This window comes from Perissodus microlepis, chromosome 12 (genome assembly GCF_051167445.1).
Source record: "Perissodus microlepis isolate ML-2025 ecotype Zambia chromosome 12, ASM5116744v1, whole genome shotgun sequence".
Classification (NCBI taxonomy): domain Eukaryota; kingdom Metazoa; phylum Chordata; class Actinopteri; order Cichliformes; family Cichlidae; genus Perissodus; species Perissodus microlepis.
The window spans coordinates 8,865,150-8,875,702 of record NC_140472.1 but is presented as its reverse complement, the minus strand read 5'-3'; the positions used below and the strand labels follow the sequence as shown (position 1 = coordinate 8,875,702).

Here is a 10,553-nt window from a genome sequence, read left to right as displayed (position 1 = left end):
TGAGTTTTATTTTGGTATTTATTTAAAAAACATATGTACAAAAATGTAAAAAAGTTCAAGTCCAGACTATATAGACACAAACACACATGGGAACAAAACTGGCAAAGTAACCAAAAAGAATATTGGCTGTCTTGTATTTGCTGTGAGTTCTTCTAGTTCAACAACCGTGTGTCACGAGTGCAGCTTGTAGGTCGTGCAGTGTATTGTTTAGATCGCAGCAGTACTCTGACCAGCAGTCGTGATCTTTACAGCTCCTTTCCTCCCTTGCCTGAAGAAACAAGTGAGATTATTAGTGACAAGCAACACAGACGTTTAGTTTGTCATCTTCACACAGAGTTGTGCGTGCGTGTCATTCTGAACTTGACTTACTTTTTTTAGTAAGTTTTAGTAAGTACGATTTTTTAGAATGTGTCGTCCAAGTGGGGACTCTGGACTCACACACTTCTTCATATCTGCTTTTGTGGTAACACTGAAAGATTTTTAAAAAGAGGTGTATTAGAAAGGAGCTGGAGAACACAGCAGAATCATGCCTCAGATGATCTTTTGGACTCACATGATTTCTGTATGTGGACAGAAGATACTTGGGTAGTGTATCACTGGCTCAGCCTTGATGAGCTTTGGGCTGATCCTGCCAATGTAACTGTAACACTTGCATTTATTAGATTTGCTGGCTGGTTGTCCTGTGTAGGAAAAGACAAGAGCATTATCTGTCGATCAGCAGCCAAAATATCCATAAACAGGATGAAGGGGAAAAAAAGAAACAAAGAAGGAAAAAAAATAAGATTTTCACAGTACCTTGTGCACCTAGGATAAGCAGGCAGGCAATGAAGGCAGTGACTGAGTTCATAGTTGTGGCTGTAGGCAGATCCGCTGTTCACAGTTTCTGTCTTGAGTATGGCTCCTGATGCTGTGAAGTAAGCAGCACGCTGCCTGCACAAGTGGCCCCACCCCCAAGAGGTGTTTTGCAACATTAATTTCACTTTCCAGAATGCTTTCACTTTCTTCTTCTTCTTTTTCCCCTCTACAAAGCCCATTTCCCAGAATCATAGACTTCACCCATAGCTTTGGAACAACGAAAGAAAACAACAACAGTTGCCTCAGGGCACTGTTCTTTCTGATATTGTCCAAATAACAGAGGTCAATGAGGAAAATAAATTATAACTTGTTATACTGAAAATTGAATTGTTTGCACACAGCAAAAGAGGGCTTTTCCACATTTCTAAGTGCATGGTGGGATTCCAAGCATAAACTTGCACAAACCTGTTGAGCTCTCCCTGACTTTCTCACTTAGGTAACTTTAATGTTAAGGGAAAAGGTTTTATGGTTGTATGTGTTTATGTTGTATTTTTTTAATACAATTGTTATTTTAAAAGACTGAAGGCAGACACTAAAAAGGTTACAAACAGATTGCAAGCAACACAGGTCAGATGGATGGTAACAGTATATAGTTTGACTGAGTTAGTGATTGGGAGAGGAAGGTAATCGTGGTAGGACAGCTCAGATCAATTAAATTTTATTTTATTTAAGTAGCACCAAATCAAAATTATTCAAGATGCTTTCTATTATAAAGAAAGCACAATAATATAATTTATTATTGTATTGTATATACAATAATAAATGATATTATTAAATAATAATAAATATGAAAATATAATAAAGAAAGCAGAGAAAACCCAAACAATCATGACTCCCTTTCCGCAAGCCCTTTAAAATGAGTCCAGTTATGAGCAACTGAAATGACAATTTTTTTTTTAAGAGAGAGAATCTTTGAGTATAAATGAGCTGTGCATTTAATTGCTGATGGACAACATGCATGTTCCATAAAGCATGTGTAACTGACATACAAAGTCTAATCATGACTTATAGTGGGTAGTCAAGAATAGACATTGTTTTATAAATGGCCACCATTAAAGGAAAGGGTATTTTAATGTCTTAAATAGCTGTTAAAATGTTTCTTTAATTTTGTTAAAATCAACTTATTACTCCATGACTAGCAGTATATGCACTTTTCTTCATTCATTCAAATATTGTATAATGTTTCCACTTGTACACTGTATACAAACCCACACAGTCTCTAGTTAGCTAGGAAACTACAAGAATGCTAAGTCATAACTTTACATTCACATAGATTACATCCCAGAGCAATTGCTTTTGTATTGTCAGTATGTGTCCCTATTTCAAATTATCACCAGTGACTTCTGTGGAAAAGTGATGTGAAACTCAAACAGACTGAGGAAAACACCGTGCCAAATGTTTCAGTTAAACTCTGAATGAACTCGATGAAAGTAGGGCCTTGTGTTTTGAAAAAATCAAGTTGGATCCACACATCCGAGTGCATCCAAAAAAATAATAATTTTTCATGTAAATCGAGAAATGAGAAGAAAGTTTGCAGATTATGAAGAATTTGTAGCATGCTATTTATCTCAAAAGTAGGATGTCATGCCATATAGAAGGCACTATGGCAGAACTAAATGAACATGTCATAAATCCAGTTGAGCTTTCACAACTTCAAATCATTGCAAGTCTGTAGATTTCTACGCAAGCAGTCTGACTAAACTAGTAAGAGTTTCACACATGGAAGTCTAAAACCATTACTAGTGTACTAGTATTGGCGACTATGGTATATATTTTTAACGAATGCCTAGAAAAAAGTCCTAATTACTACTGAATTTTGTATGTACAAAGACCATTGAACCTCAGTATTTACACTCTTTCTAACACAGATATATGAAGGATGAAGAGACTATGCAGTTGAAACTCCAAGTGTGCACCTGTGGACAGCCTGACCACCTGTTGAAGGTAACGGACTAACATGGCTAATGCTAGCATCTCTTTTAAGATCATCTTGGCTTAGAAAAATAGCCAGCAGTACTAGCTAGTTACCATTTTTAGTAAGCCAGTGTGTGCTTCACAAGTAAAGCTTGAAGCAGCTCAGACTATTAGAACCAACACTGAGTCCTATTACATTTATACACAGTGTTAGAACAATCGTTGCAACCTACAGCCTCGTGATTAAAATGTTCTCTGTAAACACAGATGTTACCACATTTCTTTCTGATACTTTAAGTGAAAAGAACTGAGACATGGTAATAATAGCAAATAGTAGCTGTCAGTTCTCTCGTTCCTTATATTACTGCCCTCAATCAAGACAGGAGATGACACTATTGATATAAGTTAATTTTTTTTAATGCACACCTAGCAATCAAAAATGTGGTAAAGTAGCATGAGTACTATAAAGTTTTGTGGGGTCCTGTTAAAAATAAAAAAATCACACAAGCATCACACCATATCTGGCATATATAGTGAAATTTTGTATAGTACATTGTTGAAATTGTAAACTATATATTCCATTTATCCACTTACCGTAATTTTTGATTGAATGGATATCACTAACACCTGCAAGTGTTTAAACTATTTCGTTTTTTTGTATAATTCATCAGCATCTGTGGAGGGACGTATTTGAGTATCTTCTGTTCCACCTTTCATAACCTGGAAGCTGAGGATAGCTTAATCCTGACAACGACACAATATCCACGTCTTATCATAGACGTTGCATCCTTGTGCAGCAATTCCAGAGAGAGAGCAATGACCACCGATCAAGATCAACCAGTTTCTTTTCTGGCAGCTGTTGTAATAACAAAGTTTGCATTCTTTGAAAACTGCTGGGTCATGTATGATTTGTCTGAGAACATGTGTCATCACATGAGCCAGCATTTAATATCCAAGACTAATAGGAGGTTGTATTGTATTCTCACCTAAGCTGTGAGGAAGAATATTCTACTGCAGTGGATTAATGAAAAAGCACCAACTGTTAAAGGCTGGCAAAGAGGAGCGTTGGAGTATATTACACTCAAAAACAGACCAATTCTTTAAGGTCTGGGAACCATACTTGAATCATGTATAACCCGATGTCTCTAATATTATGCTACAAGGATTTCCTTGAGTGTTCGAACTGCATACTATTGGAACCACAGGTATTGTATTGTATTGTTAAGATGGATCTGAGCTGGTGTTTTGTGTTTGGTTTTCAGTTTGTTTGTTCCTTTTTTTTGTTTTTCATTGCTGTGAATTTTACACCATATCATATTATGTAATTATGGGTTGTTTGTGAAAATAAATGAATAAAAATATTGTTAAAAAAAGAGAGGTGGAGATGGGGAGGAGGTAGGTGGGTTACACAAAGGGGTCTGCAAAGGAGAATGACAGATGCGCAGTGAGATTTAAAGTATGCAGTGTAGGGTAATTTCCAATAAACCAAGTTCAAAAAGGGCGATCATGGCTCAAGAATTGGCAGTTTGTCTTGTAATCGGAAGGTTGCTGGACAGTCTCGCTCATTGTGTCCTTGGGCCAGACACTTCACCTACCGCCTACTGGTGATGGCCAGAGGGGCCGATGGCGCGATATGGCAGCCTTGCTTCTGTCAGTCTGCCCCAGGGCAGCTGTGGGTACCACTGTAGCTTGCCTCCACCAGTGTGTGAATGTGAGAGTGAATGAATAGAGATTGAAAATGTGACGTCATTCAGGGGTAAAACCGCAAAGGATTCTGGGAACTCGTGGCAAGAGGTACTAGCGCACGCAGGCTTTCAATTGAAATTACATTACACAGCGATAAAAAGAAACACAAAAAATGGCAAGAAGCTGTTGTATTATTAACTGCAATAGCCGGTCGCATGACAGCCACGGGAAGCTGACGGGTAAAGAGATCGGTTGTTATCGGATTAGGTCATTGAAGAGAAATTGTTCAAGCCATGTTTCCGAAGTAACAAAGAGGCGACGGATGGCCTGGATTGCAGCCATTCGAAGACCAAATATAACATCCCAGAACACTCCAGCTCATATGTTAGTCTGCTCCAAGCATTTCCACAAAGGTGTTTTGTAGTAGTTAATACGTCATTTTTCATAACATAATTGGTGATATAGGTTACAAGCAAGTCTGGCGCTGAACAGAAATTGTCATGCTATGCTCCTTTGTTTATTGTGCATAAATAGTGAATTGTCCTGACAGAATATTGCGTTTCGCTTCTGTTATTACCATGGTACATTGACAAAAACATATACTTTTATTCACAGGATAAAACAGGTTTTTTTGTATCACTAATTGCCCAGTACGATTACAGCATACAATATTATTGTCACTGCTACATTTCTGTAATGCGAACCAGAAATTATTTCCACTACTAATTAATTGCCGTTGAGCTTAAAGGTCCTATTAATAAACGGTTAACGAATGTGTATTTATGAAGACGATTTGTGAGACTGGTAAACTTGTGATATGTACGATGGTCTTTCGTTCTACATGGTGCATTTCAAGGTCCTGTACCCATCCGTCGGTAAACTGTACTTGGGCTTGTTGCAGTGACCTGAAGTTACTAAACTTCATGAGTGTATGCACTCACTCCAAGAACCGTGTAATTATAAATATGAGCGTGGTGAAAGTTGGGCAGCACGCTAACGTATTTTGTCCACTCTGTGTGCTCGTAAGGGTCTAACCCTTTCACTCCTTTGATTTTTTTCCTCGTATCTTTTCTTTGACTTTTCATCAAGTCTGTCTTTGTACGGACCGGCATTGTTCTCCTTCGTTTTGTACATACCTTTTTTGGGGGACAAAGAAAAAGCAAGAAGGTATTGGAACCGGAGAATGAACGTTTTGCGGTGCTGCAAATGCTTGCGTTTGATGCATTGCTTTGATTGTTTTGCCACGAGTACCCGGCATGCAATGCGCGAAAGTCACATGGTCTGTCAATCTCTATAGTGGAATTGTAAAGTGCTTTGAGGGTCTCGAAAAGTGCTATATAAATGCAATCCATTATTATTAAAAAGGGACTCTATGGCTGACACGTGTTCCTGGTTTCCAAAAGGAATGCTTCCAGTTGCATTATGATTTGAAGACTGTTTATTACAAACTGAAGATGTAACAATGAACTCCCTCCTAAATAAGCATGAAAGTTACAAAAAAAAAGCAGTTATCCAGGACTACCTGTGCACACGGTTAGAAAACTGTGAGACTCCTAACCTCTCTGCCCATGCTCCTCCCCTTCCCCCTCACACAGGGTTTCATGCTACTATTGCACTTACATACTTAAAGTGAGAGGTACCCCTTTTTAGGTTCCAATCCCAAACAGTGACATAACATTACTTTATGTAAACACATATATTTTCATATTTATTAATCCTGAAAAGATGACTTATGTAATGAATCTATGAATTATAAAACAAACACGAACTCAATTGTAAATAAAAATATAAAGCAGACATCTGGCACCAACACGTAGCATGACAGCTGCTAGGCCTGATCAGAAGGTTAGTGGTTTGATCCCTGGCTCTTCCAGTCTGCATGTCAAGACTGTGAAATTGTATGAATGTAGTTAGGAAGCACTCAGTTTAGAGAAAGTGTGTGATTGGGTAAATGTGGCATGTTGTATAGAGCACTTTGAGTAATCTGGGAGAGTAGAAAAGCGCTATATAAGAAACAGTCCATTCACTGAACAGTTTTGTCAAGTTACTTTTGTACTATTATGTTCCAGCTCATGTTGTTATCACGTGGCTTGATTAAGGTACACATTAGGCTGACATCTGCACACAACTTACACATGGCCCACATACCGCAAAGAATGACGGCCCTTTGGTGGCCCAGATCAGGTTTGCCAGAGGTAATCCACACATGGGCCAGCAGAGGACCACTAGTGTGTCTGCCACTGGCCTTGTGCTGGCCCATGTGTGGGCCACCTCTGGCAAACCAGATCTGGGCCACCAAAGGGCTGTCATTCTTTGCGGTATGTGGGTCATGTGTAAGCACATTGTGTGGGCCAGATCCAAGCCATACCAATTTTGCTATGTGGGAAGCAGATGACAGATAGTATACAAGTCACAGGTTACCTGCATTAGCTGACAATCCTCCCATGCTAGTCAAACAGCAGGCTGTGGCTTCAATGAGTGTGGCTGGGTTGTAACACCCCCTCCTTAAAAATCAAAGTTACATGTTGACATTGAAAATGATTGTGAAACGAGAAAACAAAAAAGCCATAACAGAAGGCAACATTAAAAAAGCCACCACACAACCTGGCCCATAAACGAGCAGACATCCACCCCTCTACCAAATCCAATTTTCCTATTCTTAAAACTCCAAATTAAGGAGGGATGACAGGTAAAAGTGGATGGTAGGAGGTATAGTATACATGGCCAAACTGGTTCTTATTACAGGAGATTTCTAATAGCATAACTGGTTTACAGAAGAGTACATGAAGTGTTTGCCCCTCGTGATGACCAAATGAAGCTTTCTGAAGCATTGAAGCCTGTGTTAAAAAAAACAGTTCATTACTCGAAGCTTTTCGACACAGCCCTCTCTGGTGACATCTGGTGGCCAAAAATGTGAAGAGCAGCTTGAATCTACAAAATAAAATGAGCCGCTTCATTATGATTGCCCACAATTCTGTCTGATATTGGGCCACCATTGTGTTGCTTTGAACTTACTTATTTGGGATGAAAAAATTGTTATGTTTTTTTGTTAAATAAATAATTTTCATCAATAAACTTTCCTTGTTTAAACATGTGCCATGGTGTGGTCTTTCTTTGCTTGTAGCTTCTTGGTGTTGTTAAATACAATAGATAAAAAATACATATAATATACATATAATAATGTACAACACATTATGGAGTATACTTCTGCTGTGAGGTCCTGCCTCTTTGTACTTATGCAATTAACTGGACAATCAGTGGACAGGCATGTTTATAAATAATATTATATTAGGCCAATTTTCTTATACATATTTTTGACCAGGGGGTAGAATTGATTGTGAACTGGAAAGGAAAAATGCTCACCACAAAACACTCCTCAAATCTCGCAAATGATGGACTTCTTTATAAACTACTGAATCAAGCAGTTAAAAATTCTTCTAAAAGTTCTAAATGAAGCTTTCTGATGTCACTGATCAAGTGACTGTGGAAAAACATCCAAAGCCTCAAAGGAGTGCTTCTGAAGCAGTATCAGTGGGGGGGGGGTTGACACAGGCGTCAGCTTCAAGCAGGCCATCACTCTTTGCCCCAGATAGCAAGTCTATCCTTGCAAATAGGTTCAACAGTAAACACAGTTAACCTGTACAGCAATAGCAAATAAATATCTACTCTATACCTAAATGAACACCAGATCTCATCACAAGTGTCCAACACTAAATAATCTGCAGCTACAAACACCCCCACACAACACTGTTTTGCCAAAACTCCAGCAACAAACCACCAAAGCTGGAATAAATGTATGAGTGTCAATCACAGTAGCACAGCAAAAGGTTCCTCCAAACAACAATAACATCCACATTAACCAAAGTGTCCAAGACGCCAAACAAAGATGGAACCAAGCTACGACAAAGCTCACAGCAAATCAAAGCAGTTAATGGGGTCTACAAAGCTGCCTGACCAAACTACCAAGCTAAATATTTCACAAAACTATTAAAGTTAAACTTTGCAACACTTACGCTTCATACATTTACCAGTTAAACACATATTACACCACAACACTAGTTCAGCCATGTGCCCAGTAAGGCCACGAACCCACAAGACAAATATAACGATGATGAACCAGCCACAGAGTTTATGCTCCCCAGTCCTAGTTATTTGGTGAAAGTTGATCTTAACCCTAGTCTTCAGACTGCACCGGCTTTTTAGTGCCGGTGCAGATAGTTCATCACTAAAGAGAAAGAGAAAGCATGGTTGGTCTCCAATTTAGATCATCCACTTAAGCCTACAAAAGGGAATACATGGCTCAGAGACTCATGTGGCTATACTCACCAAAAGCACACATGAAATCGTAAATTCATGTTCAACCCCTCCCTGACTGATGCCACCAATCCCACCTTTTCCTCACCAACTGGTCTCAATCAGTCTGACTCGGCCCCCAACTCTCCACCCAACTCTCACTCAGCAACTCCACAGAGCTGCGTTCTCAGCCCCCTACTTTATGCCCTGTTCACATATGACTCTACACCATCCCACTCAACCAACATCAACCTTAAGTATTCCAATGGTTGGGCTCATCATCAAAAAAAAAAATGTGTATGTTTCTGTTCTCTGTCCTGTGTACTGTTTGTTTGTATATGTGTCTTTCTGGCTGCTGTTACAACCAAATTTCCCCGTGTGGGACAATTAAAGGATTATTCTATTCTATCTCTCTCTTTTTTTTCCCCCCTGCCTGTCCCGTTTGGTTCTTTTGCCATCAGAATTATTGTCTAAAGGCCAAGAAAGATGCCTTTACCAAGTGGACCATCACGGCCTTGCCATATTGGTCCATTTGATTGACCTTTGTTTTTATTGTTTATTTTATTTTATTTTCAGTTGTTACATACCGGACAGACATGATCGGGGGAAGAGAAAGGGAGAAAGAAAGAGAGGGAGGGAAAGAAAAACAGCGGGGAGGAATGGTGCTAAAGGGCACAAAACAAAAAAGAGGTGGGGGGACAAAAAATAATTACATATATATATCTATATATCTATCTATATATATATATATATATATATATATCACCTGGATCATCTGTAGAGAGAGCGAAAAAAGAAGACAAAACAAGCAAAAGAAGAGAGCAATGTAATAAATAACATCATCGCGATAATCTATGTGTATATAACAGTAAATACTAAATATTGTTGGCGGAGCGCTGCTGACTTCTACTGAGAAAATTGTCGGGCGGTGGAAGGAATACTTCGAGGACCTCCTTAATCCTACTGACACGTCTTCCAAGGAGGAAGCAGAGTCTGGGGATGAGGGGGATGACCCGCCATTTCCGGGGGTGAGGTCACTGAGGCAGTTAAACAGCTCCTTGATGGCAGAGCCCCTGGTGTGGATGAGGTCTGCCCCGAGTTCCTGAAGGCTCTGGACGTTGTAGGGCTGTCCTGGTTGACACGCCTCCACAATGTTGCGTGGAGATCAGGGGCAGTAGCCCTGGACTGGCAGACCGGGGTGGTGGTCCCCATCTTTAAGAAGGGGGACCGGAGGGTGTGTTCTAACTACAGGAGGATCACACTCCTCAGCCTCCCTGGGAAAGTCTATGCCAGGGTGCTGGAAAGGAGAGTTCGTCTGTTAGTCGAACCTCAGATAAAGGAGGAACAATGCAGTTTTTGTCCTGTCGTGGAACACTGGACCAGCTGTTTATCCTGTCAAGAAGACTTGAGGGTGAATGGGAGTTTGCCCAACCAGTCTACATGTGTTTTGTGGACTTGGAGAAGGCATTCGACTGTGTCCCTTGGGGTGTCCTGTGGGAGGTGCTGTGGGGTGTCTGGCCCATTGCTATTTCACTGAGGGAAAAGGGAAAGAATGTTAGCCAATGGAAGAGGAAAGGGATCAAACTTAGTAGATATAATGTAATAAAAAGTTCAAAACATATAGTTTATTTATGATGTTTCACTTAGTGATGGTGACATGGCAACAGATTGAGATATAAGGTATCAAGAAAGTTTCAACCCAATAAGATGAAGAAAATGTATATGGAGTTATTATAGTAAATAAGCAACACGTGAAGGTAAGATGTGCAGTGGAATTGTTAGATTTTCCTTTTAGGGGGAAAGAA

General features: G+C 39.6%; 1 protein-coding gene across 1 annotated transcript; it reads right to left on the bottom strand.

Annotated features, from left to right (window-relative positions):
- LOC146375780 (C-X-C motif chemokine 10-like) lies at nucleotides 1-886 on the bottom strand. The gene is made up of 4 exons (XM_084947326.1): nucleotides 796-886; nucleotides 554-680; nucleotides 370-469; nucleotides 1-268 (listed from the first exon to the last, which is right to left on the bottom strand). Exons 1-3 carry the CDS (start codon nucleotides 845-847, stop codon nucleotides 385-387), a joined length of 264 nt encoding a protein of 87 aa, XP_084803452.1. The 5' UTR covers nucleotides 848-886; the 3' UTR covers nucleotides 1-268; nucleotides 370-384.
- Between the last annotated feature and the right edge of the window lie 9,667 nt (nucleotides 887-10,553).

Coding starts and splice junctions, on each gene's coding strand:
- LOC146375780 (XM_084947326.1), bottom strand. CDS start 847: ATGAACTCAGTCACTGCCTTCATTGCCTGCCTGCTTATCCTAGGTGCA. Junction 681..795: donor GCTTATCCTAGGTGCACAAG/GTACTGTGAAAA, acceptor TTTCCTACACAG/GACAACCAGCCAGCAAATCT. Junction 470..553: donor TGTCCACATACAGAAATCAT/GTGAGTCCAAAA, acceptor AAAATCTTTCAG/TGTTACCACAAAAGCAGATA.